This window comes from Gossypium hirsutum, chromosome D01, assembly GCF_007990345.1.
Source record: "Gossypium hirsutum isolate 1008001.06 chromosome D01, Gossypium_hirsutum_v2.1, whole genome shotgun sequence".
Taxonomy (NCBI): domain Eukaryota; kingdom Viridiplantae; phylum Streptophyta; class Magnoliopsida; order Malvales; family Malvaceae; genus Gossypium; species Gossypium hirsutum.
The window spans coordinates 64,462,005-64,487,881 of NC_053437.1; the positions used below are offsets into that span (position 1 = coordinate 64,462,005).

Below are 25,877 nucleotides of genomic sequence, written 5' to 3' on the forward strand. Positions count from 1 at the left end.
ATTGCAAGATACGAATAATAACATAAATATCAAATGGGTATAAGAATTGTAATTTAATTTAAAAAATAAATATTAAAATTATACATAAATTTTATTTTAATGTACAATTTAATACAATCAAATCTAAAATTCTTTCTAAAATATTCCTCAAAACCAACTTACAACTCTGTAATTTTGATAAATTTTAAGGTTGTACCACTCATGCATAAAAAAATAAACTCTATAAAGATATATTGCATTTTATTTACTTTACTTAAAAAAAATAGGTGAATTAATCTTTGTATGTTAAATAAAAGAACAAATTGATTGCTTTGTTAAAATTTCCATTCATTTGTTCAATCTTTGATGCCAAGTTGTCGGGCATTTTGAGGTAGTCCAAGCATTAAAAAAGGAAGCATCTTCTAATCCGTCTCTGCACCGGTAATGTAAATTCAAAAGTTACAGAATATAATTCATTGGGTAGTACACTATACCCCTAGGGAAGTTAATCAAGTTGCTGACAGAATTGCCAAGATGGCTTCAACTAACATGGAAGTAGTTAATGTGTTAACAACTTGAAGTTCTAGATAGCAATAAGACCAGTGAAATTTTTTTATATTGTTAGCAGTTCTATAGTTTTTTTCTTTATCAAAGAAAAAATTCTATTTATTTTTACGATTAAAAATTAATTCTTATATATTAACATGATGTATACGTAACATATCATATGTAACTATTTGATTATTTTACTTTCAAATTTTAACGATAAAAATAAATAAAAATTTTAATAGAAATAATAACTATAAAAACTAATTTGTTTATTTTTTTTAACTACAATCTATCACTTATTTCATAGGTTTACATTGTATTAAAAAAAAAAAACTTGTATCATCACATAGGTTTCCTTTGTATTTAAAAAAAAAAAAACTTGGATCACTACATGGGAGCTGGGGCAGGGGCTTCAACGGCAAATAAGCCGGTTGCTTGGCTAGAAACAGGGCCAGGAGCAGCACCGGAGCTCAATATAAGGTCCACCATGCTCCGCCGTGGGTTCGACCATTGAGCGTTACAAAGATCAGGCAAAAACACACCTGCAAATTAACCAAAGCCTACAATATAAATCAAAGGGGCCTTTGATATGCTTTTTACGTAACATGTTGAGCAATAATTGATACATACCTTCACCGGCGGCCAAATTGAAGTAAAGGTCGATAACGTTGGGACAGTTTTGGTAACAAGCTGGTGCACAAAGCTTGACCGTGAATTGTTGATCGAGAAGTGAATCCGATGATATGCCGATGGAGTTTCTATTGACGCCGCAGGCAGCAACACATTCATCACTCTCTATATAATCCGCCATCCTCTCCACCACAACCTCCGATGTCCGGCATTGATGCTCGACGTCGTCGTCTTTGTCCGCCGCCGTTTCCAACACACACCTTTTCCCCGATGAGGCTATTGAAAACGCGCACACGTCTTTGGGCAAATCTTCACAAATGATCTCAGCTGCAAAATCAAAACCAAAAAAAAAAAACCATTTAATCAAATAAACAAAACAGGGTCTTAAGGAACTCCATGGATTGATCATAAAAAGGAAATAAAGAAGGTTTTTGAGATTTTGTATTACCCATAGAAGCATGGAGGGAAAGAGAAGAAATGAAGAGAAAGATGGGGAGTTTGAGAGAAGCCATTGTTGATAATGAGTTAAGATGAAGAACAAGAGGGTATCTTTATTATGTATATATAGAGCAAGCAATGGCTTCGTCTCCTTCGACAAGTCCCTACAGTTAAATGACGTGTTTATTAAGCTGCATGCTGAAGCATGCTTAAGTTTTCGAGTCCAAAAAGACCTCAAGAAATTTCCACTACTTTGTTTCTAGAAGGGATAATATAATTTGGTGAAACTCTAATTTTAAAAAATTAACTATTTAATATTTTAATTTTAGACTAATTAATAATATTATAAAAATATAAGGACCCAATTATATTATTTTAGATAAAAATATAAAATGAAAATAGTGAAAAAAATTAGATTGTCATTTTAAATATATATATATAATACGGGTCACTCAACTATGGGTTATTTTCTTTTTTTAATCACTCAACTATGAATTTTTTAAATTTGGTCACTTAATTATGGATTTGTTTCTTTTTGGTCACCCAACTATGTGTTATTTTAAATTGGTTACCCTACTAATCGAGATTATTTTTTTATTCCATTTTTGTTAATTGCACTAACAAAGGTAATGTGTCAGTTAAAAAACTAATATAATAACAAATTTAGCAATCAATTTTTACATTTCATATCGATTTAGTCATAATTTAAAAAAATTAACTCTCAAAATTTACAAATAATCTTAATTTGATCCTAATTTTAAAAATATATAAAATTACATATATCTTTTCAAAAAATATAATAAAATTTTAAAATTTTATATTAATATTTATATCAAAATTAAATAAAAAAACTCTCTCACTGTCTCCCTCTCGTTACTACAATTAACGGAAATACACCAAAAAATAATCTCGATTAAGTGAGTGATCAATTTAATAAAATTTATAGTTAGATGATCAAAAAAGAAAATGACCCATAATTGGGTGACTTTGTGATATAGTTTACCCATAAATTTTGTTTCCGATACATACATTAAAAAGTAATATATTTTACTAACAAGTAATTGGGTATAATGATAAGGTATATTGCACTCTTAAAGGAGAATACAGGTTCGAACATTGGAGACAACATTATTGAGAGGTGTAACCACGAACCTTCATATGGACCGTAAAACGAACATATATAATATCGAACATATATCCAAGATGATTATACTATATTATAATATTAGATGAACTGTTTCTAGATAATTTGTAATACCCTAGATCACATGAATACACGTATTACAAAACCATTAAAAATACACGTATTTCTACCCAAAAATACATATACACATGTATCACACATTTTACGTATTAATTTTCTGAATTAAATAGGTAATAAATAAATCCAGAAACAAGTCAAATTATGTTTTCATCCTTACGCTATATATAATTTGACGATTTAAGCTTTTTTCTTTAATTTGATACAATTGGATCCTCTTACTATTATCAATGTTAAATCTTAATTCGAATCACTATCGTTAAAATTTTCATTAATTAATCGTCAGGTTGAATTGAAATTGAGTTTTTTAAAAGAACTCCACATCAGCATACTAATGAAAAAAGTTTAACGGTGTTAATGATTTGGACTAAAACGTAATATTAATAATAGTAAGAGAATAAAATTATAGTAAGTTAAAGTAAAAATATATATTAAATCTGAATTTAAGTATAGTATAAGAATCAAAACCGTAATTTTACCTCGAGATATGAAAGCATTGAAGAGGCTGATTTTGGTTGGTTCTGTCGTTCATATCGAGGGATTCTGCTGGTTTGTCGATCGCCATGACCATAAACATTATATTTTGGTATTATATTTTTCAGATTTTTTTTAAAGCTTTAAGTTGTATAATTTTATAAAAATTAAAACATAATTTCATCAAAAATCATTTTAAAATTTATATTTTATTCATTTTAAAAAATTAAATTAATTCTTTTATATTTTTAAGAATAAAGTGTAATTTTTCTATATATTAATTTAAATATTTATAAAATTTAAAATATTTTAATTTCACAAATAAAATAAAAAAAATTTCAAGTATCTTGTTTTTAAAAAAAAATATTTTTCTATTATATGTTATCACAAGAGTTAGGTGAGATAGAGAGAGTCTCTCTTATCTTAATTAGTAGTCAAATATCCGATCCTTGCCTTAGGTTAAATATGATGGTATAATATTTTTAGTATTTTTCATCAAAATTTATTATTAACACATTTATGTAACTATGTTGTCCTTAAAAACTAATTGTTATCAATTCAATAAACATACTCAAATTTTTAAAAAAAATAAAAACATGTTAACAATTGAACTAGATTGAAATAAAAAAAATTAAAAAAAATTTAATAAGTATAAAAATTTAATAGGAAACTTTACCCAAATTATATATTAGATCTACTCATAAGTCAGATTACTCGTCTAAACCCAAAAGTCTATCAAAAAATGAAAAGATTTGGACAAAATACGATACTTGAAAAATGGGCTTAAGTAAAATTTAATACATGTTTTCTATATGAGCCAAGCTTTGAGCAAGGTTAATTTGGCTCGAAACTAGCTCAACCTAAATATATTATGTTATAAAAATATATGATATTAATTATATATGTTAAATAATAATTATATATATTTATATTGAATCACTAATCCAATAACAATTAAAGTCATTATCCAAAACCTAAAAAAAAATTATCCAACTAAATAATTCAATAAAAAAATATAAAATTTTAATAATTATATTTAGTACAATAAAATATTTATTATGTTTATGATGGTATTTTTTAATATAAATGCTTTTAATATATTTTTAATATGTTAAAAAATTATTTTTAACACTTTTTTTAGTACATTTAATGTATTATTATTTTTAAAATATTTATTAATTTTAAAAAAATCAAATATAAATAGGCTAAATCAAGCCAAAGTTCTTTTTTTTTTTTTAATTGGGTGGAGCTTGGGAAAAAAGTAAATTTATATTTTGGATATGTTTATACTTAAAATTTCATCTGGATATATTGTATTATTCCAATCTGAATCCAGCGCATAAGCATCTCCGTTGCATATACAAAATTTAGTAATCTACCTAAATATTTCTCAAGTGTGCAGAGCACATAATTGTTGCCCAAACTTTCAAAACAAAAGTCATATGGGCACGTCGATTTCAATGACTTGTCATCTCAAACATAACCTGATCTTACAGATAACTTAACTCAGTGGCATGTTTAAACAATGGTGTTTGGTAGGCATTGCTTGTAGAGAGTGTTGCGATGGTGCATGTCAGCCGAAGTAGTCATCATCATGGTAAAAACCACTCATTTCGTACCAGGACAACCTTGTTTCTCCAATGAACCCCTTCGACCTTTTACTGCAAATTCAGAAGAAAAGAAACATGAGCAAAGCCAAAATGAAAAGAAAATGGTTGAAGGGAAGCCAACTCTTGTAGGAGAAGTATTGAAAGTGTCGTTTGTCCAAAATTGATAGATCACTTAATAAGTCAATATTGTCTCTGCTAGAGTTTTGTCTCTTGCCTTCTTCGAAAACCTTAGAAGGTTCATGGAAAGAGAACAACTAAAGGCATCATACAATACATGGACATGCGGCCACCCATCTTTGGTCATAGTGCTCATGTCCTCATGGTGGGTGGCCCTACACCCAGGCATGACCCAATGGTGGGTATGCTATACAAGGGGTAAGAGTTCAAAATCCACCATGAGCAAAGATGGTTACATCCCCGTGGTAAGTGGCCATACACCCAATTAAAACCTGATGCCTCAAGATATTTCCCTTCCGTGAAACTTTCAAAGCCCTCAACAACTCGAGCATGGCTTGAGGATAATATCAACCCATTGGGAAATTTACCAGTTAAGCATACGATACTATGAAAACTTTTTTCAAAAGAGTAGATTCTCTTGACAAGTGTTCTAAATGAAAATACAAGTACTAAACTAACAAAAATCTTTAAAGTACCAATCTAACAATTTAGTTATTGTACAATAGCCATATTAGATATTAAGATTAGTTTTTTTTTTTACCTGGGCTTACTATTTTTATGCATTTTGTCATAGACTTCATTGAAGTCACAGTGTCAGGTCCTGCAAGCATAGCATATACAGAGTAAGTATGCAAAAACCAATGTGGGTGATACTATAAAATAACAGAGCAAATGAGCTTTTACCGCATTGTACATTCATATCTTTCTCTGAAAACACTTCCCTGAAAGTAGATGAAAACTCTGACATCACTTGATTAGCCCCCATATTACCATTCCCTGATTCATGTGATGACCTTCACAACATCCGTGGAATATAAACTTTAGAGAACAATAACTAAGCTGATAGTAAAGCAAATGGAGATATTATTGGTCAATACCCTGAAAGAGCATCTCCAGAAGTGGCCAATGTTGGTTCACAAGGGTAGCCATTTGTTCCATCACATCCAAGATCAAGGTCAACCAACAATTCAGAGAAAGAGAAATTCCCTCCCAAAGCATCTAAATTAGGCAAATCAAGGTCGAAAAGATCAGCATCCATTTCGGATTCAGATGTTGAAGTCTCGTTTGTCATCGGTTTGTGCACGTTTTCCATCACTTCGGTACCATCAAAGTCGAGCCTGCTCTTTACATGATCCCTCTTGCCAACCCTCTTCGAGCATGTCTTAACCGGTGAACAAGAAGAAATGCAATGGTTCATCTCAATGGTGTAACATGTCACTTGTTTTAAAGGACTAACCGTGACCCTCTCGGTTGAAATTATAGTACAGTTTGTAGGAGTAATCCCTTGTGGAGTATTGTTTAGACTGCAATTCACAGTTGAAGAAACATCGACCGGAGTCATCAATTTTTCACTCTGAGGGGAAACTGCTTGAGGGGGTGTCATAGGCTGTGGTTGATTGAACAAACATTTGGCAACACCGGATATGTGTGTCGTCGATTCATTGGCTCCGCAATCGGGGGACAAGGATCGATTTAAAGTTGGCTGACCAGCTACTTGGCTATTATTCTTTCCATTATCAGACTCTGCAAGCTTATTCATTCCTGCAACCAATATACTAGGGAATGTTATATATGTACCCACCACCAAGTACTATAGAGGCCCTTATACTAAGAGTCAAATCGTATTTTACCCATATATTTTATGCTGTCATACAGAGATCAATTCTTAACAGTAGAAATTAATGTAACTTTTAATAGATAGACCAATTCTCTTTGATCTAACATACAAATATTAAATTGCTTTTTTTAATAGTAAGAACAAAATGCGATCTAACTCTCAGTACAAGAGCTTCTGTGGTACTTTTACAATGATACGCATATGAAAATAACTCTACCTTGGCTTGTTAACCTCCTAGAAGTTAATTTGCTACGAGTTCTTTTTGCAGCTGTTGGGGCTTCATTGGCAACCTCAAAAGTCCTTTTATTTTTTGTTGATAGCTCACTTGTAAGTGGTGTGGAGTACTTATCACGCTCCATTATTGAATTTCTAGGACCGGAAACTGGAATAATAGTTGGTGTACTATACATAGGAAGGCCTAAAACAAGAGCACCAAGCAAAACATAAAAAGATTAATCAAGTAACCAACAAATAATCTATTTAGCCCAGCTAAAACCAATTCAACGTATGCTACTATCTCTCTAACAATTTTTGAATTAATATTTAGAATCTCAATCATCATTTGTTGGCAATCTAATTCAATAAGACTAACAATTTCATTAACAAATAGTAAGTTTAATATTTAATAGAATGTTAACTGATAAATTTTAGGTCTTTTAGATTTTTCATTTATTTTTTACTTTTAAGATACTCCTATTAAACATTACAACAATAGTTATGTGGCTATTTTATATTTTTATTATTAAATCATATAAGTTAATTATTTTTAGCAGTAGTTATATAGATTTTACTATGTATTTATATAAACACAACATATATTGTTGTTATTAGCATCCTGTTCCTACTAAATGAACTAAAAAGAACTACATTTGTTGAATTATGTTTCACATGAATAGCTATTTGAATATGAATTTTCATTTCAATAAATTTTACTTTTAATTAATCACATTTCGTTTCCTACTAAACCAATAAAAATTTATCCCTATGAAATTATGTTTCAATAACTATTTGTATTTACCACTATAATCCTAATTACATCAAAATTAAGCTATAATTTAGAGTTAAACATATGTACTATCTACATCTTATAAACATTTTCAATCTTCAATCATTTAACATTTTCAAATACCAGCTAAAAACATAATGCAACAGTTCTCAAAAAATGACCAATTCTAAAGCAATTAATCAACCACCAAGACTCGAATTTTTTTACCTGGAGGAGAACCAGCAGTCGGAATTGACTGAGGAACCGTCACCGTCGGTTTAGTCGCATTAGCATGAGAGATCATAGTAGGAACAGGTACAGTAGAGCTTGCATTAAAAGCGTTCATCACAGATTGCATCCCTTGCAAAAGAGATTGAACCCTACATTTCTCTTGCTCCAAACGAGCTTTCTCTTGCTCTGCTATTACCTTTTGTTCTTTTAAACTAATGTACTCGTTAACATCGCCCCCAAGCTTAACAAACTCTTCGGCGCCTATAAAAAAATGTTAAAAAAAAAAAGATATAACGATGTGAAATTAAACTACAAGGGTTTTGTAATTTTGTATCTATACCTCTCGAACGGGGGATTTAGAGATAAGAGAAGAAGCTTCAGATCTGAAAACGGAACGGGTTTCGGAGAAATTGTTATCGGAAAGGTACCGGTCGACGATGAATGCGACTTGCACCGGAGTGACTTTCCCTTTGCCTAGTTTCTCTGGTTTCTTAGATCGGCTTTGCTTTGCCATTTTTTGTTCTTTACAAAAGGGGGAAAAAAGGCAAAGAGAGAAGAAGATAATGGAGGGTGAAACTGTGAAAGTAGATATATGGATTCAAAGAATTGAAAGAAGAGAGGGAAACTTGGCAATGGCGCCATGCTGAACGAAGCGTTTTTTTTTTTTGAAAAACGAAAACGCGGGAGAGTTTTGAATTTTTTTTGTTTTGTTTGATGGGTTTAAATCTTCTTCTAATCCCTTTGGTTTTTTAATATTTAAAATTTAGTCCCTCTATTTTTAATATGGAGGAAAGAAAACGCGGGAGAGCTTTGAATTTTTTTTTTGTTTTATAGGTCAAACTCTTCTTCTAATCCCTGTGATTTTTTAGTATTTAAAATTTAGTCCTTTTTTTTAATCTCATGAATTTCGGGTTTTCTTTTTAAGGATACCTTGTAAAGAACCTTTAATTGTGTCAAGCATTACAATATCGTGAATAACAATTGGATAATTAATCCTAAGCATGAAGTGATTATCTTTTCCTAAGCTTATATGAACAAGATAGTCCTTGTGATCAAGTTGACATACAAAAAGAATGATACAGCCAAAGGTGAAATCAGAAATTTTTGAGGGGTCAAAATGTGATTTTACCTTTATACTAATTTATAATATTGAAAATTTTAAAAGAGTAATATAACAAATTTCTCATTTTTTGAAGGACCTAGGCCACTGCATGCCCCTTATTGTCACCCCTAAATATAGACTCGAAACAAGTCAATGATGTCAATACATCATTCAAAAAGCCACCTAAAGCAAATTAGCCTCTATACTCGTTTGATTTAATAATCGAAGTCTAAATGATAATATCGTAAATGACTTTAAATTGAAATTATATAGCATTTTTTAAAATAAAAAATTTGGTTATGTGGCCAATTACATTTTGTTCGTTTATTATCTTTTTTAAAACAATGTTGAAGAACCTTACAACCCAAAAATCAAAATATTGAAAATTTTAGGGTAGTGCGGTATGTTTTATTTATTTTTTATCTCACGCTACAATATCTAATCTCACCGGCACCGTTGTTTTTACATTAACCGCAGGTAAACACACCGCCCATCTAACTTCACCCTTAAAATCCTGGACTATATAGCATTTTTAAAATAAACTATGCTTTTTCATTTTAAAATGCCACATAAATTGATGGAATTACATTAATAATTCAATTGCGCATCAATTATTAAATCTGAAAAAGTAGAGGAATTAATTTATTGAGATTAAAAATAAAGAGACTAAATTTCAATTGTATAAAGAGTACAAGGACTGAGAGTACAATTACACCTTTTTATTTACTTTAAGCGGTGTACTTGCATTGGGATTTTCAGTTTCCCGGGAGAATGTAGTTTACTAGCGGTAAAATGGGCTATTTTACCTAAATAGTCCAAAAAAATATTATATTTATAAAAATAACTTAGGTTTAAAAATAATAATCAAAATAACTTGAAATGAACAGTAAATTTGGGTTGTTGACCTTAAAAAAATAATTTTTTGAGTTTTGGCTTGTCAATGGCAGGAACCCTTGTATTTTTTTAAAATTGTATAATACTGATATACAAAAAAGAAGAAAAAAAATTTTAGGTGCTGGCCTATCAATGGCTGGCACCCAATACAGTAAAAAAAATGTAAACTTTTTTTCGTGTCAGTATCAGGTATCAATATACGAAAAAAATTAAAAAAAATTTTGGGTGCTGGCCTGTCAATGGCAGGCACCCAGTACGAAAAAAAGTAAAATTTTTTTTTTGGTGTTGGCCTGTCAATGGCCGGCACCTAGTATAGTAATTTTTTTTTTTATTTTTGTGTCAGTATCAGGTATCAGTATACGAAAAAAGTAAAAAAAAAATTTTGGGTGCTGGCCTGTCAATGGCCGGGACAGGCCAGCACCCAGCACAGTAAAAAAAATTTACTTTTTTTAGTGTCAGTATCAGGTATCAGTATACGAAAAAAGTAAAAAAAAAATTTTTGGGTGCTGGCCTGTCAATGGCCGGCACCCAGCACAGTAAAAAAAATTTACTTTTTTTACTGATACTTGATACTGACACGAAAAAAAGAAAAAAAATTACTGTGCTGGGTGCCGGCCATTGACAGGCCAGCACCCAAAAAAATGTTTTTTTCTTCTTTTTTGTATATCAGTATTATACAAATTAAAAAATACACGGGTTCCGACCATTGACAGGCCAAAACCCAAAAAATTATTTTTTAAGGTCTGACACAATTATCAGGCAATCATGGGTGCAAAATACGAGTGAATTCCGACCATTGACAAGCCACAACCCAAATTTACTATGTATTTCAAGTTATTTTGGTTATTGTTTTTAAACTTAGATTATTTTTGTAAATATAATATTTTTTGGGCTATTTAGGTAAAATAACGATAAAATGGATAGACCCATTATTTACCTTTTCTATTTAAAATATAATTTTAAAAATTAAAATATCAAAATAATAAATAAAAATTAATTTTAAAAATCAAAATCATATAGCTTTAATCCAATACAACAATGGCCACATTCTCCAATTCTCTATAATTTTCTATAACCTTTGTTTTTACTTTAAGAATGGCAATGAAGCAACTGTCTTATAGTTATCATGCTTTGCTCTATGTGCGTCCCTCTTCATTATAGAATGTATAATCTTAAAACTATCTCTATGGACGCTAAATGCATACTTCGTTGTTTTGTTTCAATTTAGTATATTTAAATTATTTTTAATAATTTTAATAATATTAAATTCATCAAAAAATATTTAACATAAACTATATTCTATAATACATTAAGACATTTTCAATGTTTTAATAATTATAGAAAAATCCACATAAAAACGCTGTTCATCCACTTTCCAAAATTCATCAAATAATTCATAGTTTTCTTCGAAAGCTTTAGTAGAGGGCCAAGTTCCATCTAAAGGTATAAACTTAAACTTATGGGGAAGATATCATAGAAGTCAAATAATGGTCAAGAAATTTGACCTTTTTTCAACCTAGTTTAATGGAAATGGTGATTGTTTGGCTTTTGTTATAGTTCCCAGTAGTTATAGTGGTAAAAACGGTTCTAGGGATGGAGATAAGCAGTAGTGCTGTTGCTGTAGAATTTGATACCTACAAAGATGTAAATTTGTATGGAAACCACATTAACATTGGTACCATTAATCAATGGAGAAAAATTGCATTGTTGGACTGATAAAGAAGCAAAATTCACAATGAATTCAGCCATTAAAGAACAAAATTTACAAGTAAATGAAATACAATATTCATATCGAAAAAACAGAATAAGCTGACAAAGTTTACAGCTTTCATCATTGTTCTTTAGATATATACATGTTTACAGGTCAAAAGCTAAAACCTCTTGCCTTGGTTTTCATTATTCTTCCATGGCCCTGCAATGCTCAATTGATCCTCCAACAAGAACATAAACAAAGCACAAAATAGACAATTTAAACAAGATACTGTGCAGTCAAGATAATACGTACATACATACATTCTTTAATCAATCGATAACCTTATCCCACTTACCATAATCAAAATCATAGATCAAAACAGCAGATATAACACATCTTAATCATATGCAAAGATGAAAAATGTCTTCAGGGGCCAGCTGATGCTTAGATTTTACCTTTTCCCACTCACCACAATCAAAACCATAGATCAACAGCTGATATAACACATCTTAACCATATGCAAAGATGAAAAATATGCTTGAGGGGTCAGCTGATGCTTAGATTTTAGCTTCGGGTATTGTCTTCCGTACTCCAAGGAGAACCAAAAGATGTTCACAGAATTTTTCATGGGTGCCTACTATTTGTGGATAATAACACTGTTACTTGATTAACCTTTTGAGCTCTTCTCGGAGTAGAAACACAAAAATGGAATATAAACATCCTAAACACAATACCAATACATAGAGATGACACAATGATCCATCACTTTAAATTGGAGTATTTCTTTAGGAGAAAAAAGTGAAAATCCATATGGGATCTCAGCAAGTAAAAAAGTTATCTTCAAAATCCCTTTTGAAAGGGAAAGTTCAGATAGATAACGCAGTATGTAAAATAACATCATGGATCCATAAATAAATAAAAATTAACATCTTTAGAACCCAAAAAATAAAACCCAAAAAAGAACAAGAAGAAGAAGCATCTCAGAGAGAACATGCCCATATTGTTTCTTCACTGAACAATCATAGTGCAAGGATAACAATTTAAAAGCTCCTCACTGATGCTCTTCGTAAAGAAAAACTATGAAAAAACATAACAATCATCTCAAAATAGAGAGTTAAATTGTTGTTTCAAAAGAACCAGTTCTGATTAAGACAAAACTTGGTGCCTTGAAACAGTGGTTGTATCCTAGGTAGAAGAGAGGTGGTGAATGAAGAAAATGTAGCCATTTATATAGGTGTGATTACAGCCAAAACCCTAATGGGCCAGTTTGAAAAAGTAAACCCATGTTTATAGCAAAGAAAAAGGCCAATAAGTTAATGGGTTTGGATCTATTTCGAGTAGCCCGACCCTTTAATAGAAGTACTTAATATTATAATAAAATTATATTTTCACCTCCAAAAATATAATTCATTTATAGTGTTTTAAAAAATAATTTTCTACCTTCACCTCTATCTTGTATATATTAATTATAAAAAAAATTGTAATAAGAGTAAAATGGAATGTACCATAGCAAACACTAATAATTCGTTTTATTTCAGTGTAGATTCACATTTTTAAGAAAGAATTTATCAATCGGGAGTGTAGTGGTATAGAATACATCAAATGGTTCGGGTTTGTCATTTATAAAATTATAAATTGAGTTAGGTTGGATTTTTGGGTCGGGTAAATTACACATAATGTCACTAACTATTAGTAAGTTTATGTTTTGGTCATTTACGTTATGCGGTTATTAAAATCATTATTGTATGACATTCTCTATTTGAACCATCTCCACCAATCGAAAGCTTTCATTTTTCTTCTCTTCTTCAATTTAATTAATTTTCATGAAGATACAAACAACTTTATTTTTCGATCTCCAACATTGATCATCAGATAGAATTGGATCAAATGTAAGTTTTTCTACTCAACGATGGGTACTGATCTATTGTACCAATCATCGAAGAATTACTTGGAGCTTGTTGGCTGAACTTTAAAAAAAAATTACAGCCCAATGACTTAAATGAAAAGTTTCAAATAGGTCAATGATTATTTTATAACTTTTTAAAGTTGAGTGATCAAAACATAAATTTACTAATAGTATAATAAGGGTGGGTTTGGATGGGCGATTGGGTGCAGTGCGGTGCGTTTAGTTTACTTTTTGTCTCACGCTACAGTATCGCTATAGTATCTAATCTCACCGCCACCGCTGTTTTTATACTAACCGCAGGTAAACGCACCGCCTATCCAAACTCGCCCTAAGAGTTTTCCCAAAATGCCTGATTAGAATGGGTACTCAAAGGCCCAAATCTCACACGTCCAACAAAAAACCATACTATAAATTCCTCTTTTTCGCGCTTCACTAGGGTTTTTGTTCTTTCGCAGGTAAAGCGGCAGCAAAGGTGTCATCTTCGATTCCCAATGGTGAAAGGTCGCCAAGGAGAGCGCATCAGGTCTTAAATCTCTCAAGCCCCAAACTCATTTTTCATTAATTTAGCCAAACCTTTCATTCATTTGGTCTATTAATTATCGTTTTGTAGGCTCTATGTTCGTGGAGCCATTTTGGGTTACAAGAGGTAACAAAAAAAATCTCATTTTTTCTCTTTTTGAGCTGGTAATTGAGCCTTTGAATTGGGTTACAAAATGGATTTTTGATTTTATTAAAGGTCGAAGTCGAATCAGTATCCAAATACGTCACTGATTCAGATCGAAGGGGTGAACACCAAGGAAGAAGTGGGATGGTACTGTGGGAAGCGAATGGCGTACATTTACAAGGCTAAAGTGAAGAAAAATGGGTCACATTATCGTTGCATTTGGGGTAAAGTAACTAGGCCTCATGGCAATAGTGGTGTTGTTCGTGCTAAGTTCAAGTCTAATCTCCCTCCTAAATCCATGGTAATTAAACAAGTTGTAATAATCCAAGTACTATTTTGTATAATTTGTACTGATTTGATTTTGCTGATTTTGGTCTTCTTTTTGGTTGAATAGGGTGATAAAGTTAGAGTTTTCATGTATCCCAGCAACATTTGAGGTAATTAATTTGAACAGATTCTTTTAATTCCCTGAGTATTTGTGAGATTTAACAGCATTTTCTTCTTTGTGTGTAGCTGAGAATTCATTCTACTATGTTAGCTCTATGCATTGTTTCTTGTATGTGATGATGGAAACACTATTGAGATTTCTCTTGGATTTTCCGTGATTAATCTAGTGATGGTGAGAATTTTGGACTGGTTATGGAAGTTTGTATGTCCATATTGGTATCCTTGTTTAAACTAGACTTGGAATTATAAGCCTTATCCCCCAATTGGCATTCCTTGTTTCTTAAGTTAGCTTGACAAGAGATTATTACAATATATATAATCATGAAACAACTGGTTAACTGTATTGTTATCATCTTCCTGTTGGCATACCTTGTTTCTTTAGCCGGTTTTGAAAACTGCATATTATTGCAATATATACAATGACACATTTTGAAATCCTTCATTACTTAAACAGGAAAAATGGGTTTTCTTGAGATCACCTTCACATTCCCTTTTCAATTTCAAAGTGAAAACTTACCAACTTATTATAATGGAACTGCAAGTTTATACTTTACACCATTGTCTTGAAATTTCTCGACTGATTAGTTCATAGCCTTTATGCTTTAATGTATGTCATTTTGCATGACTTGTGTTAAGTGGGGTGTACTCAATTTGTTTAGATTTTATTCCTACTAGAATTCATAGCATACGCATAGATTTTTGTTCATCTATTTATTGCTCTTCTTTTGTGTGTTGCAGATGCGAGGTAGGAATTGCAAGTTGGTAGGATGAGTTGTGCAAGTCGGGACTGGATTGCAATTTAGAGCTATATTTTATATCTATGATGATTTTGGTAGCTTTTTGTATTTCTTAAGATAATCAATATTGTTAAGTTCAAAATGTGGAATCTTTGTTATTTATAAAATATCAGTATATTTTTGGATCTTAAAAGCATGAATGCAAGCCATTTTGAAATATGATCTAATTATTGTCAGGGTCTGTTTTTGCCCTAGTTGCATAAGATCAAGTTAAAGCCATTTCATTTTGTAAGTTCTGGTTTATATAAGGCAAAAACAAAGCGAGACGAGGAGTTGAAAAATGGTTGAATTGTTAAACAAACAATACTTAGAAACTAATGTTTTGACAAATTATTTTTGATGTCACTGTAATGGCTCACGCTTTCGTTTCTTGACAATATAGTTCTTTAAAGCTGATAAAGGTGAGGATGAACACAAACAGGTCTTCAATAGAGCAAGTGCCTGCACCAAAACACACTGCATTATAGATTTTGAATCCTCAAAGATAATCAAAACTCAAGAAAAGATAAATCACTTACTTCAACCTGCCCAATGCTGATAACTTGCTGTTCAACGTCAACAAGTGGGATATTTAATTCCTTCAGTACAGAAATAATAGAAACAGAGGATAGTGATTTAACTACTAGATCATCTGCTACTAGAAACGATGAGTTCTTCAGGACATAGCCCGAGCTGAATGACGAGTTTGGGTTTAGGGACTTCGGGTCCAAAAATGAGGAAAACCTTACTTCAGAACAGATACTTGAAAACTCCTTTGGGGAACTATAAAATGGTTGGAGAACAGCTTTCTTAGAATTCTTTGGCTTGGTAATGGAAAGCATAATGTTTAAATCTTGAAGCAAATAAGAGATGGATCCAATTGTGAGATTACTACCTAGTAAGAGTTCCAATACAGAATCAAAAGGTATGGTGAGGAAGCTAAATAAGAGGTCCACAAAATCTTCATTTGTTTCAGCGAATAATATTTTTCCTATCAGACTTCCTCGGTATTATTTTCACCCTTGTTTTGACATCATTTTCAACTCTCTCCTCCATATTTGGAGCTACGAGCAAGGACTTTTCACCGCTGAGGATTCATTGTTTTCTCAGAAAAGCATCAGTCAAAGTAGTCTTTGAGAATAGTGAATAACTCAAAAGATTAGACATCTGAAAATAGTTATGCAATGAGAGACATAATATTCAAACTAAAACATTATTGAAAGGATGAATGCTGTAAAGAGTTAAGGATAATACTACCTCATATGAATCAATTTCCAGAACTTCTTCTTTGATCTGATGAAAATTCTTGATTCCCAGCTTATGAAGGAATTGAATGAGATTACCTGGCAAACCTTTCATCACTACTAAACCATCAGCGATGAAAAACATTGACTCTCCCTTAGTTTCATCTTTTACTACATCCATCCCTGTTCATCAACTTTCCGCAACTGCATTTTGCAGTTTTATAGTTACTCAATACACCAACTAGTCTTTCACTACACATTTTCGCACATAAAAATCTTTGTAGGCTCAGTAACATCCATGTTAAGCTTCATTTTCTTCAACCTGTTTTCATGAATGGTTCTAGGATAAAGCAGCATATGCTTATATGCATGGGTACAACAGATGTTCGAGTTTAGATTTTCGACGCTGTTGTATAAGTTAATCAAGCAGCCAGGCTCTGGAATTTGATGTTTGCCGAAAAGTCGAGCGATGCTTCTGAGGGGAAACATAAGGATACTACGAAGGGTATCGACAAAATCATTACCAGCTTCAGCTAGAATTACCTTGTTTCTTTCCTGGTCTATTAAAAGCTTGATTGAAATCCTGGTTGATTCAGAAGCCATTGATACAAAACAAAAGCAAACTCAGACGGATGAAATTTGGAGCACAGCTGAAATGAAACTAAAACCAGTAATATTGTGCGAGTCCATGAACTGAACATATTTTAAATTATAATTTATAAACTTAGATCAATGAACTGAACAGGTAATGAAGTACGTGCATGATTATGGACTAATTACCTAAACAATGACTTGGGGGAGAGTGTTGAAAATTGGCCAACAATGCTGCTCTGATATTTTTGGTTGAAGTGCAGGCAGCTTGTAAATATGCTTCAGCACGTATGCTTGCTGTAACAGCAAGGTTATTGTTTAGTTACTTTGTTGAGTTACTTTGTAATGTTTTGATGTTTTTAGGTGCTGATTGACATAATCAGCTTGTGTAAAGGTTAAGGTTTACTTGTTTCAAAGTATGATTAGTGGGAGTAGTTGAGTATTTGGTGATGTATTTCATTAAAAATGCATTGTTTTTCTTATTGAAAAATTGAGCAAAATAGCTACCAGCCGTAAGTTTCCTTACTGCACATTTATGAGCAAAAAATATTTCATGCATATTGTTTCGTTGTTCTGTGTCCTCTGTTTTTCATCCTTTGCTCCTCGAAAATCACCAACAGGGAGTAACTAGAGTTGTGAAAATGTATATAACCCAGATCATGGCTAGCGGAATATTATTGGCAAGTTCAGAGCTTTCTACTGTATCAATTAAATATATCTATGTCGGTTGAATACTTGTGTTTGACACTCAACCTAAGTTGAGTAATATTAATTTATTTTTCTTACATATCAATTGAGTCTTAGTTCGATTAACATAAATATTATTACGAATATAAGAAACGAATAATTCAATCCCATTTTCATATTGCTTGAAAGCTAAGTGGAATTATTCCAACTCCACTCACAACCATCATTCATTTTCCCTTAGATATCATTTTCCTTTAATAAAGAATCCTCGAAGGAAAACAACAATGCAAATTCTCCTATTTATTTTTGTGTGGAGAAGTAGCAGGAAAATGGTTTGAAAGAACATATGAAAATAGAATAAAATTAAAAGAAACACAACACATTCTTAAAAAGATTCACTGAAATATCAGGGATTAGCTATCTTTCGTTAAATAAGAAAAATAAATAAAGAGAGTGAATTTGAGGTTGGTTTGTGCTGTGTTCCAAACTTCATCCCGTCTGAAGTTTCTCTTGTTTTGTATTCCATTCTGTATCTATGGCTTTTAAAACATTCACGGCTTCAATCAAACTGTTGATAGACCAGGAAAGAAACAAGGTACTTCTTGCTGAAGCTGGGAATGATTTTATTGATACTCTCCGCAGCCTTCTTAAGTTGCCGCTTGGAAACATTGGTCTACTCTTTCGCAAAAATAAATGCCTGCTGACCGGTTGCTTGGATAACCTAAACAACAGCGTCGAGAATCTCAGCCTCAATAGCTTTCGAACCCATGCCTGTAAGCGTATGTTGCTTTATCCGAGAAGCATTCATAAAGACAAGCCAGTCCAGTATTTTACATGCAAAAAGAGGGGATGTGGTTTGTTGAGTTATTATGAAACTTCAAGATGCTCTTGCGGAAAGTTGATGAATAGTGAGATATATTTAGAAGAAATGGAGAGAGATGGGGTAAAAGATGAAAATGAGGGAGGGTTCTGTAAAGTAGAATCCAGGTTTTTCATCACTGACGATTTAAGGGTGATGAAAGGATTACCAGGTGATCTCATTCAATTCCTTAATAAGTTGGGTATCAAGGATGTTAATATGAATGCTGTTAAGGAACTTGAAATTGGTTCAAAAGAGGTACTGTGTACTTAACTCATTTCCAATTTCTTCTTTTGAATATGATTTAGACTATGATTATGATAGTAATTTATTTGTCCCCTTGCTTAATTATGTCAGATATTTAATCTTTTGAGCCATTCATTGATCTCAAAGACTACTCTGACCGATGTTTTTCTAAGAAAACAAGGAACGATGTTAGTTGAACGGCCCTTGCTCATAGGTCCAAGTACCAAGGAGACAACTGCAAAAGATGGCAAAACAAGAGTGAAGATAATGGAGAGAAAGTCAGATAGGAAGATCTTGTATGCTGAAGCAAATGAAGATTTCGTTGACCTCTTATTTAGCCTCCTCACAATCCCTCTAGAATCGGTGTTACAACTTGTAGGAGATCGTTACATCATAGCTGGATCTTAAAAGCATGAATGCAAGCCATTTTGAAATATGATCTAATTGTTGTCAGGGTCTGTTTTTGCCCTAGTTGCATAAGATCAAGTTAAAGCCATTTCATTTTGTAAGTTCTGGTTTATATAAGGCAAAAACAAAGAGAGTTGAAAAATGTTTGAATTGTTAAACTAACAATACCTAGAAACTAATGTTTTGACAAATTATTTTTGATGTCACTGTAATGGCTCACGCTTTCGTTTCTTGACAATATAGTTCTTTAAAGCTGATAAAGGTGAGGATGAACACAAACAGGCCTTCAATAGAGCAAGTGCCTGCACCAAAACACACTGCATTATAGATTTTGAATCCACAAAGATAATCAAAACTCAAGAAAAGATAAATCACTTACTTCCACCTGCCCAATGCTGATAACTTGCTGTTCAACGTCAACAAGTGGGATATTTAATTCCTTCAGTACAGAAATAATAGAAACAGAGGATAGTGATTTAACTACTAGATCATCTGTTACTAGAAACGATGAGTTCTTCAGGACATAGCCCGAGCTGAATGGCGAGTTTGGGTTTGGGGACTTCGGGTCCAAAAATGAGGAAAACCTTACTTCAGAAAATATACTTGGAAACTCCTTTAGGAAACTATAAAATGGTTGAAGAACAGCTTTCTTAGAATTCTTTGGCTCGGTAATGGAAAACATAATGTTTAAATCTTGAAGCAAATAAGAGATGGATCCAATGTGAGATTACTACCTAGTAAGAGTTCCAATACAGAATCAAAAGGTATGGTGAGGAAGCTAAATAAGAGGTCCACAAAATCTTCACTTGTTTCAGCGAATAATATTTTCCTATCAGACTTCCTCAGTATTATTTTCACCCTTGTTTTGACATCAATTTCAACTGTCTCCTCCATATTTGGAGCTACGAGCAAGGACTTTTCACCACTGAGAATTCGTTGTTTTCTCAGTAAAGCATCAGTCAAAGTAGTCTTTGAGACCAGTGAATAGCTCAAAAGATTAGACATCTGAAAATAGTTATGCAATGAGAGACATCATAATCAAACTAAAACATTATTGAAAGGATGAATGCTGTAAACAGTTAAGGATAATACTACCTCATATGAATCAATTTCCAGAACTTCTTCTTTGATCTGATGAAAATTCTTGATTCCCAGCTTATGAAGGAATTGAATGAGATTACCTGGCAAACCTTTCATCACTACTAAACCATCAGTGGTGAAAAACATGGACTCTCCCTTAGTTTCATCTTTTACTACATCCATTTCCCTTCCAGGAACATCCCTGTTCATCAACTTTCCGCAACTGCATTTTGTAGTTTTATAGTTACTCAATAAACCAACTAGTCTTTCACTACACATTTTCGCACATAAAAGTCTTTGTAGGCTCAGTAACATCCATGTTAAGCTTCATTTTCTTTAACTTGTTTTCATGAATGGTTCTTGGATAAAGAAGCATAAACTTACATGCATGGGTACGAAAGATGTTAGTATTTAGATTTTCGACGCTGTTGAATAAGTTAATCAAGCAACCAGGCTCCGGAATTTGATGTTTGCCGAAAAGTCAAGCGTTGCTTCCGAGGGGAAACATAAGGATACTACCAAGGGTATCGACAAAATCATTACCAGCTTCAACTAGAATTACCTTGTTTCTTTCCTGGTCAATTAAAAGCTTGATTGAAATCCTGGTTGATTCAGAAGCCATTAATGCAAAACAAGAGCGAACTCAGACTGATGAAATTTGGAGCACAGATGAAATGAAACTAAAACCAGTCTATTTATTGTGCGAGTCCATAAGACGGTGTTGAGTTATATCAGCATTCAAAGATTAAAAACAAAGAAAACTTGTGTTTGAAATATGAAAAACAGAAGCAAAAACACAAGTTGGTTGAGAGAAAATTTGACAACTCTCATTACTACAATAAGAAACATTACAATATACATAAGTAGCTTCATTACATTGGAAGAAAATAAAATATTGTGCTAGTATCCAAGCTGTAAAATCAGCTTAATGATAACCTAAGAATCAGCTATGTACGTGACAAACCTCAGCAAAACAAAAATTACAATCAAACTAAACATAAGACACATGTTACAAAAAAAAAAAATTTAACAACCAAATTACAAATTGGACATTTGCATGCTGCTGCATTGTTGCCAACTTTCAACAGACGGCCATTAAAGCTTCAAGAAAACCTTTGATGTTCCCCATACATATTTTAAATGATAATTTATAAACTAACTTAGGTCAATGAACTGAACAGGTAATGAAGTACTTGCATGATTATGGACCAGGGGAGAGTAACTAGAGATAGGGTGAGTAAAATTCTATTCGATTTAAAAAATTCGAAAAAAATTCAAATTTCGAATAACTTGATTCGAGTATTGAGTTCGAATTGAGTTGAATTTTACAATTTGAATAACAGATTGGTATAAATATCATTTTGATTTTGTCAACTTTGAAAGAAAACAAATTGGTCTATCTCAGTAATGATTAAAAAAAATTAAAGTCATTTTCAAAAATTCAAAATAATTTTTAAAATTTTATAAAAAAATTCAATATTTATAAAAACCTCAGCAAAAAAATCGAAAAAAATTCAAATTTCGAATAACTTGATTCTATTCAAATTTCAAATTTCGAGTAACTAGAGATAGGGTGAGTAAAATTCTATTCGATTTAAAAAATCGAAAAAAATTCAAATTTCGAATAACTTGATTCGAGTATTGAGTTCGAATTGAGTTAAATTTTACAATTTGAATAACAGATTGGTATAAATATCATTTTGATTTTGTCAACTTTGAAAGAAAACAAATTGGTCTATCTCAGTAATGATTAAAAAAAATTAAAGTCATTTTCAAAAATTCAAAATAATTTTTAAATTTTTATAAAAAATTCAATATTAATAAAAACCTCAGCAAAAAAATCGAAAAAAATTCAAATTTCGAATAACTTGATTCTATTCAAATTTCAAATTTCAAGTAACTAGAGATAGGGAGAGTAAAATTCTATTCGATTTAAAAAAATCGAAAAAAATTCAAATTTCGAATAACTTGATTTGAGTATTGAGTTCGAATTGAGTTGAATTTTACAATTTGAATAACAGATTGGTATAAATATCATTTTGATTTTGTCAACTTTGAAAGAAAACAAATTGGTCTATCTCAGTAATGATTAAAAAAAATTAAAGTCATTTTCAAAAATTCAAAATAATTTTTAAATTTTTATAAAAAATTCAATATTTATATTTTAAAAAATTATAAAAAAATTTAAAATTATTCTAAAATAATAATTTTGGAAACCTAATTAATAATTCAAATTTATCATACTAGATTTTTTTTCAAATAATATATATCATTTTAAATTTATGTGCTCTGAAATGGAATTAGTTATACTGTAACAATATTTTTATTTGACATGTTTAATTTTTTAATTTAACTCAAACAATTTCACACAATTTGACTCGACATGACACAAATTTCATTTCACTCGACTCGATTAAAAAAAATGAAATTGAGTTAAAAAGGCAAAATAGGATTCGTGAAGTTGAATTTTTTTAACTCAATTCGACTCGATTTGATCGAACGCTTACCCTTAACTAGAGTTGTGAAAACGTATATAACCCAAATTATGGCTAGCTGAGTGTTATTGGCAAGTTTAGACCTTTCTATTGCATCGATTAAGGGACTAAGATGAGATATTCATATTTGCAAACTATTAAAAATTCAAAATGAAAAAAACAGTTTGAATTTGATTCATCATTCTGAAATGAGTTCAAGCTCAAGTAAGCAGAGTTTAAAGGTGACTTTGGATGGGCGGTGCGTTTACCTGCAGTTAGTGTAAAAACAGCGGTGGCGGTGAGATTAGATACTGTAGCGATACTATAGTGTGAGACAAAAAGTAAGCTAAACGCATCACACCGCACCCAATCGCCCATCCAAACCCACCCAAAGTATTTTGTTTTGGTATTCTTCATGCAAGCCGCGAGGATAGTGAGGCCCTGACTTTCTAAAATGTAAAATTTTACTTTTGGCTCATTGACATGATTTTAATTTAATAAATAGTAAAATTATACTTTGACTCTTAAAAATAATAAAATTTTGATTTAATCCTTTAAAATTTATAAAGATATGATATATTAGAATTGTGAAATTGCATTTTAAATCTCATAAAAGTGTACAACTTAATTCAACCCTTGAGAAAAAAACTTTTTGCTTCATCCTTGTCGCCATGTTTGTTTTACTATTTGTGTTCAAAGCCTTTGTAACAATGTAATCTCTAAGGACCGAACATGTAACATGTTTTACCATTGCATCCAACACTTGTTGGTGAGTTCAAGCATTTTAGCACTTAATTCGAGTAGATCGCGAGTATAATTTTTTTGATCAAATTACTATTTTATCCTAAAGAATTGTATATAGAATAAGTTTGGGCTCGAGTTTAAGTATATAAATTTCCAAATTTCAGTCACTTTATATTCATAATCTGTAATGCAATATTGTTTTTCAGTAGGTTGGTTTATTGAGGGCTTGTTTGTGTTCATCTTCAGCTTTGTCAGAGTCAATGAAGCTCTATGTGTGGCAACCAAAGCAAGAGCAATTATAGCAAAAGCTACGTTATATTATCGTTGCAGTATCAAGGATAATATTCAAGATGTTTCAATTTACTTTCATGTAATAGTATTTTGCCGTCTCAGTTCAAAACTAAAATATTACTTTTAAGTAATGTTTCATTCTCATCTCCAACATTTAGCAACTCCTTGTCTTTTTATCTAGGTACTTGCTTTACTGTCTTAGTACCAAAGAGCTTGAATGAATAGGCATAAGTGTAGAAAATTTGCCAACCATGTTGCTGTAATATTTCCGGATGAAGTGCATACAGCTTCTAAACATGCTGCAGCACGTATGCTTGCTGTAACAGCAAGGTTTTCACTTTAGTTGCAATATAATTTAGTTTGATTGAAAATGAACTTTGATGTTGATGTTTTGTTGGGGTGATTGAGCTGATAAGTCAGCTTATCCATGTGTACAAGCAATATTTTAATAGTCCCAATGCTGATTAGTAGGGTTGATTGAATATTTTGTGATGTATTTTGACTATAAATGTATTGTTTTCATTTTGAACGAGTAAGCATATCAGTTGTGTAAAGCAGATTGCTTCCTTGCTACACGTTCAGTTGTGTAACGCAGATTGCTTCCTTGCTGCACGTTTTTGAGCAAGTAAATTATTCTTTGTTTCTTCCTCCTTTGTTTTCTGTATTATTCTCTTCTTTTGCTGCTGTCAAAAACCCAACAATAAGTTAGGGATTTTGGTTATGCTTTGGAAATTGAAAAGACCAGGATATATATAGTTCTTTTATGTGCTTGGAACCCATGTTATTCAAGAATGAAACCATAATCACAATATATATAATATACTTTTTATGTGTGTTGTACCGGTTGCTATGTTATAAATTGTAGATGGCTCTTCTCTATGTTTACACCATATGGAGTTCATGGTTCGACATTAACTCTCTTACCATGTAGTACAAAGTGGTCTACATTTAACCTGTCCGATGCTAATAACTTGCAGTTCAACTTTATCAACCAGGACCTCTAATTCTTGTAACAAGGAAATGCTATAAAGACAGGATACTGATTTAACTATCAGATCATCTTTTACTGCAAAGAGTGAGACATAGTGATTAAGTGCTAAAATTATATATTTTATGTAATTAAATTGGTTCATTTATGAGAGTGCACCACTGATTTTTTCCATGTTTATTTTGAATTTTATACAGGGATGCAATTTGGGGCTAAATAGAAGAAAAAGGAAACAATTGGACTAGATTGAAGAAAGAAGCAAAGAAGGAGGGCCAAAACAGAATTTTTTCAAGATATAATTAGCTGAAATTTTTGTTGACTTAGTGAGAGATTATGTAGGGATTTTTAATATTTTATTCCCTTGATTTTTTATGATTAGTGGCTCTTAATTTAGTAAGGCCACTAGTAGAAATAGGAGGCTACATTGTTCATTTATTCATCAAGTCATGAATCAAGCTTTCAATCAAGTCATAAATCAAGCTTTCATCTTTGAATGCAATATCTTCTTCATTCTCACGAAGCTACTTGTTGTTTTTAGTTTCTTTTTCTTCAATTTATCAATTTCTAGTTTGTCACCAACTTTAACCATTTACAATTTCTTTTTCAAACTTCCTTTTCATTTTCAATAGCTAACCATCTCACTTTAATACACTACCAAAATTTCAGCCCCCATACTTAATCACGCCACCCATTCTTTTCACCAGTTTTTACCTTATTTAATTTATCCAACTCCAATATGCCCCAAACCTTAGTTAACTAAATCCATTTTCAGCTTTAGGTCAGAATTAGCCTTGTCAAAACCCGTGAGTTACAAACCTGAGAAATTTAACT

General features: G+C 31.6%; 4 protein-coding genes, 2 non-coding genes and 1 pseudogene across 8 annotated transcripts in view; 2 read left to right on the forward strand and 5 right to left on the reverse strand.

Annotated features, from left to right (window-relative positions):
• Positions 1–780: 780 nt before the first annotated feature.
• Positions 781–1,775, reverse strand: LOC107939920 (uncharacterized). The gene is made up of 3 exons (XM_041087744.1): positions 1,607–1,775; positions 1,159–1,485; positions 781–1,070 (listed from the first exon to the last, which is right to left on the reverse strand). The coding sequence occupies exons 1-3, from the start codon at positions 1,668–1,670 to the stop codon at positions 916–918; spliced, it is 546 nt and encodes a 181-aa protein (XP_040943678.1). The 5' UTR covers positions 1,671–1,775; the 3' UTR covers positions 781–915.
• A 2,813-nt stretch (positions 1,776–4,588) lies between these two features.
• Positions 4,589–8,525, reverse strand: LOC107939910 (uncharacterized; annotated as a pseudogene).
• A 3,926-nt stretch (positions 8,526–12,451) lies between these two features.
• Positions 12,452–12,550, reverse strand: LOC121214355 (small nucleolar RNA snoR27). Its single transcript, XR_005909938.1, has one exon. It is a non-coding gene; the product is annotated as a small nucleolar RNA snoR27 (small nucleolar RNA).
• Positions 12,551–12,614: 64 nt separating this feature from the next.
• Positions 12,615–12,705, reverse strand: LOC121214354 (small nucleolar RNA snoR26). Its single transcript, XR_005909937.1, has one exon. It is a non-coding gene; the product is annotated as a small nucleolar RNA snoR26 (small nucleolar RNA).
• Positions 12,706–13,867: 1,162 nt separating this feature from the next.
• LOC107939907 (60S ribosomal protein L35a-3) overlaps positions 13,868–25,877 on the forward strand; it is a 29,307-nt gene continuing 17,297 nt past the window's right edge. The window contains exons 1-5 of one of the 3 annotated variants that reach the window (XM_016873296.2): positions 13,868–14,070; positions 14,158–14,193; positions 14,284–14,512; positions 14,606–14,648; positions 15,397–15,588. In XM_016873296.2, coding sequence (XP_016728785.1) covers positions 14,039–14,070; positions 14,158–14,193; positions 14,284–14,512; positions 14,606–14,647 — 339 coding nt within the window. In that variant the 5' untranslated portion in view covers positions 13,868–14,038 and the 3' untranslated portion in view covers position 14,648; positions 15,397–15,588. Of the gene's footprint in view, positions 14,071–14,157; positions 14,194–14,283; positions 14,513–14,605; positions 14,649–14,724; positions 15,589–25,877 lie in introns of those variants that run through there. The other 2 variants (XM_041087749.1, XM_041087750.1) reach the window with 2 other exon arrangements.
• Positions 18,290–19,657, forward strand: LOC107939921 (uncharacterized). Its single transcript, XM_016873308.2, has 2 exons — positions 18,290–19,073; positions 19,173–19,657. The coding sequence occupies exons 1-2, from the start codon at positions 18,492–18,494 to the stop codon at positions 19,467–19,469; spliced, it is 879 nt and encodes a 292-aa protein (XP_016728797.1). The 5' UTR covers positions 18,290–18,491; the 3' UTR covers positions 19,470–19,657.
• Positions 19,673–21,171, reverse strand: LOC107939915 (uncharacterized). The gene is made up of 6 exons (XM_016873302.1): positions 21,112–21,171; positions 21,000–21,064; positions 20,565–20,772; positions 20,223–20,474; positions 19,849–19,908; positions 19,673–19,771 (listed from the first exon to the last, which is right to left on the reverse strand). The coding sequence occupies exons 1-6, from the start codon at positions 21,169–21,171 to the stop codon at positions 19,673–19,675; spliced, it is 744 nt and encodes a 247-aa protein (XP_016728791.1).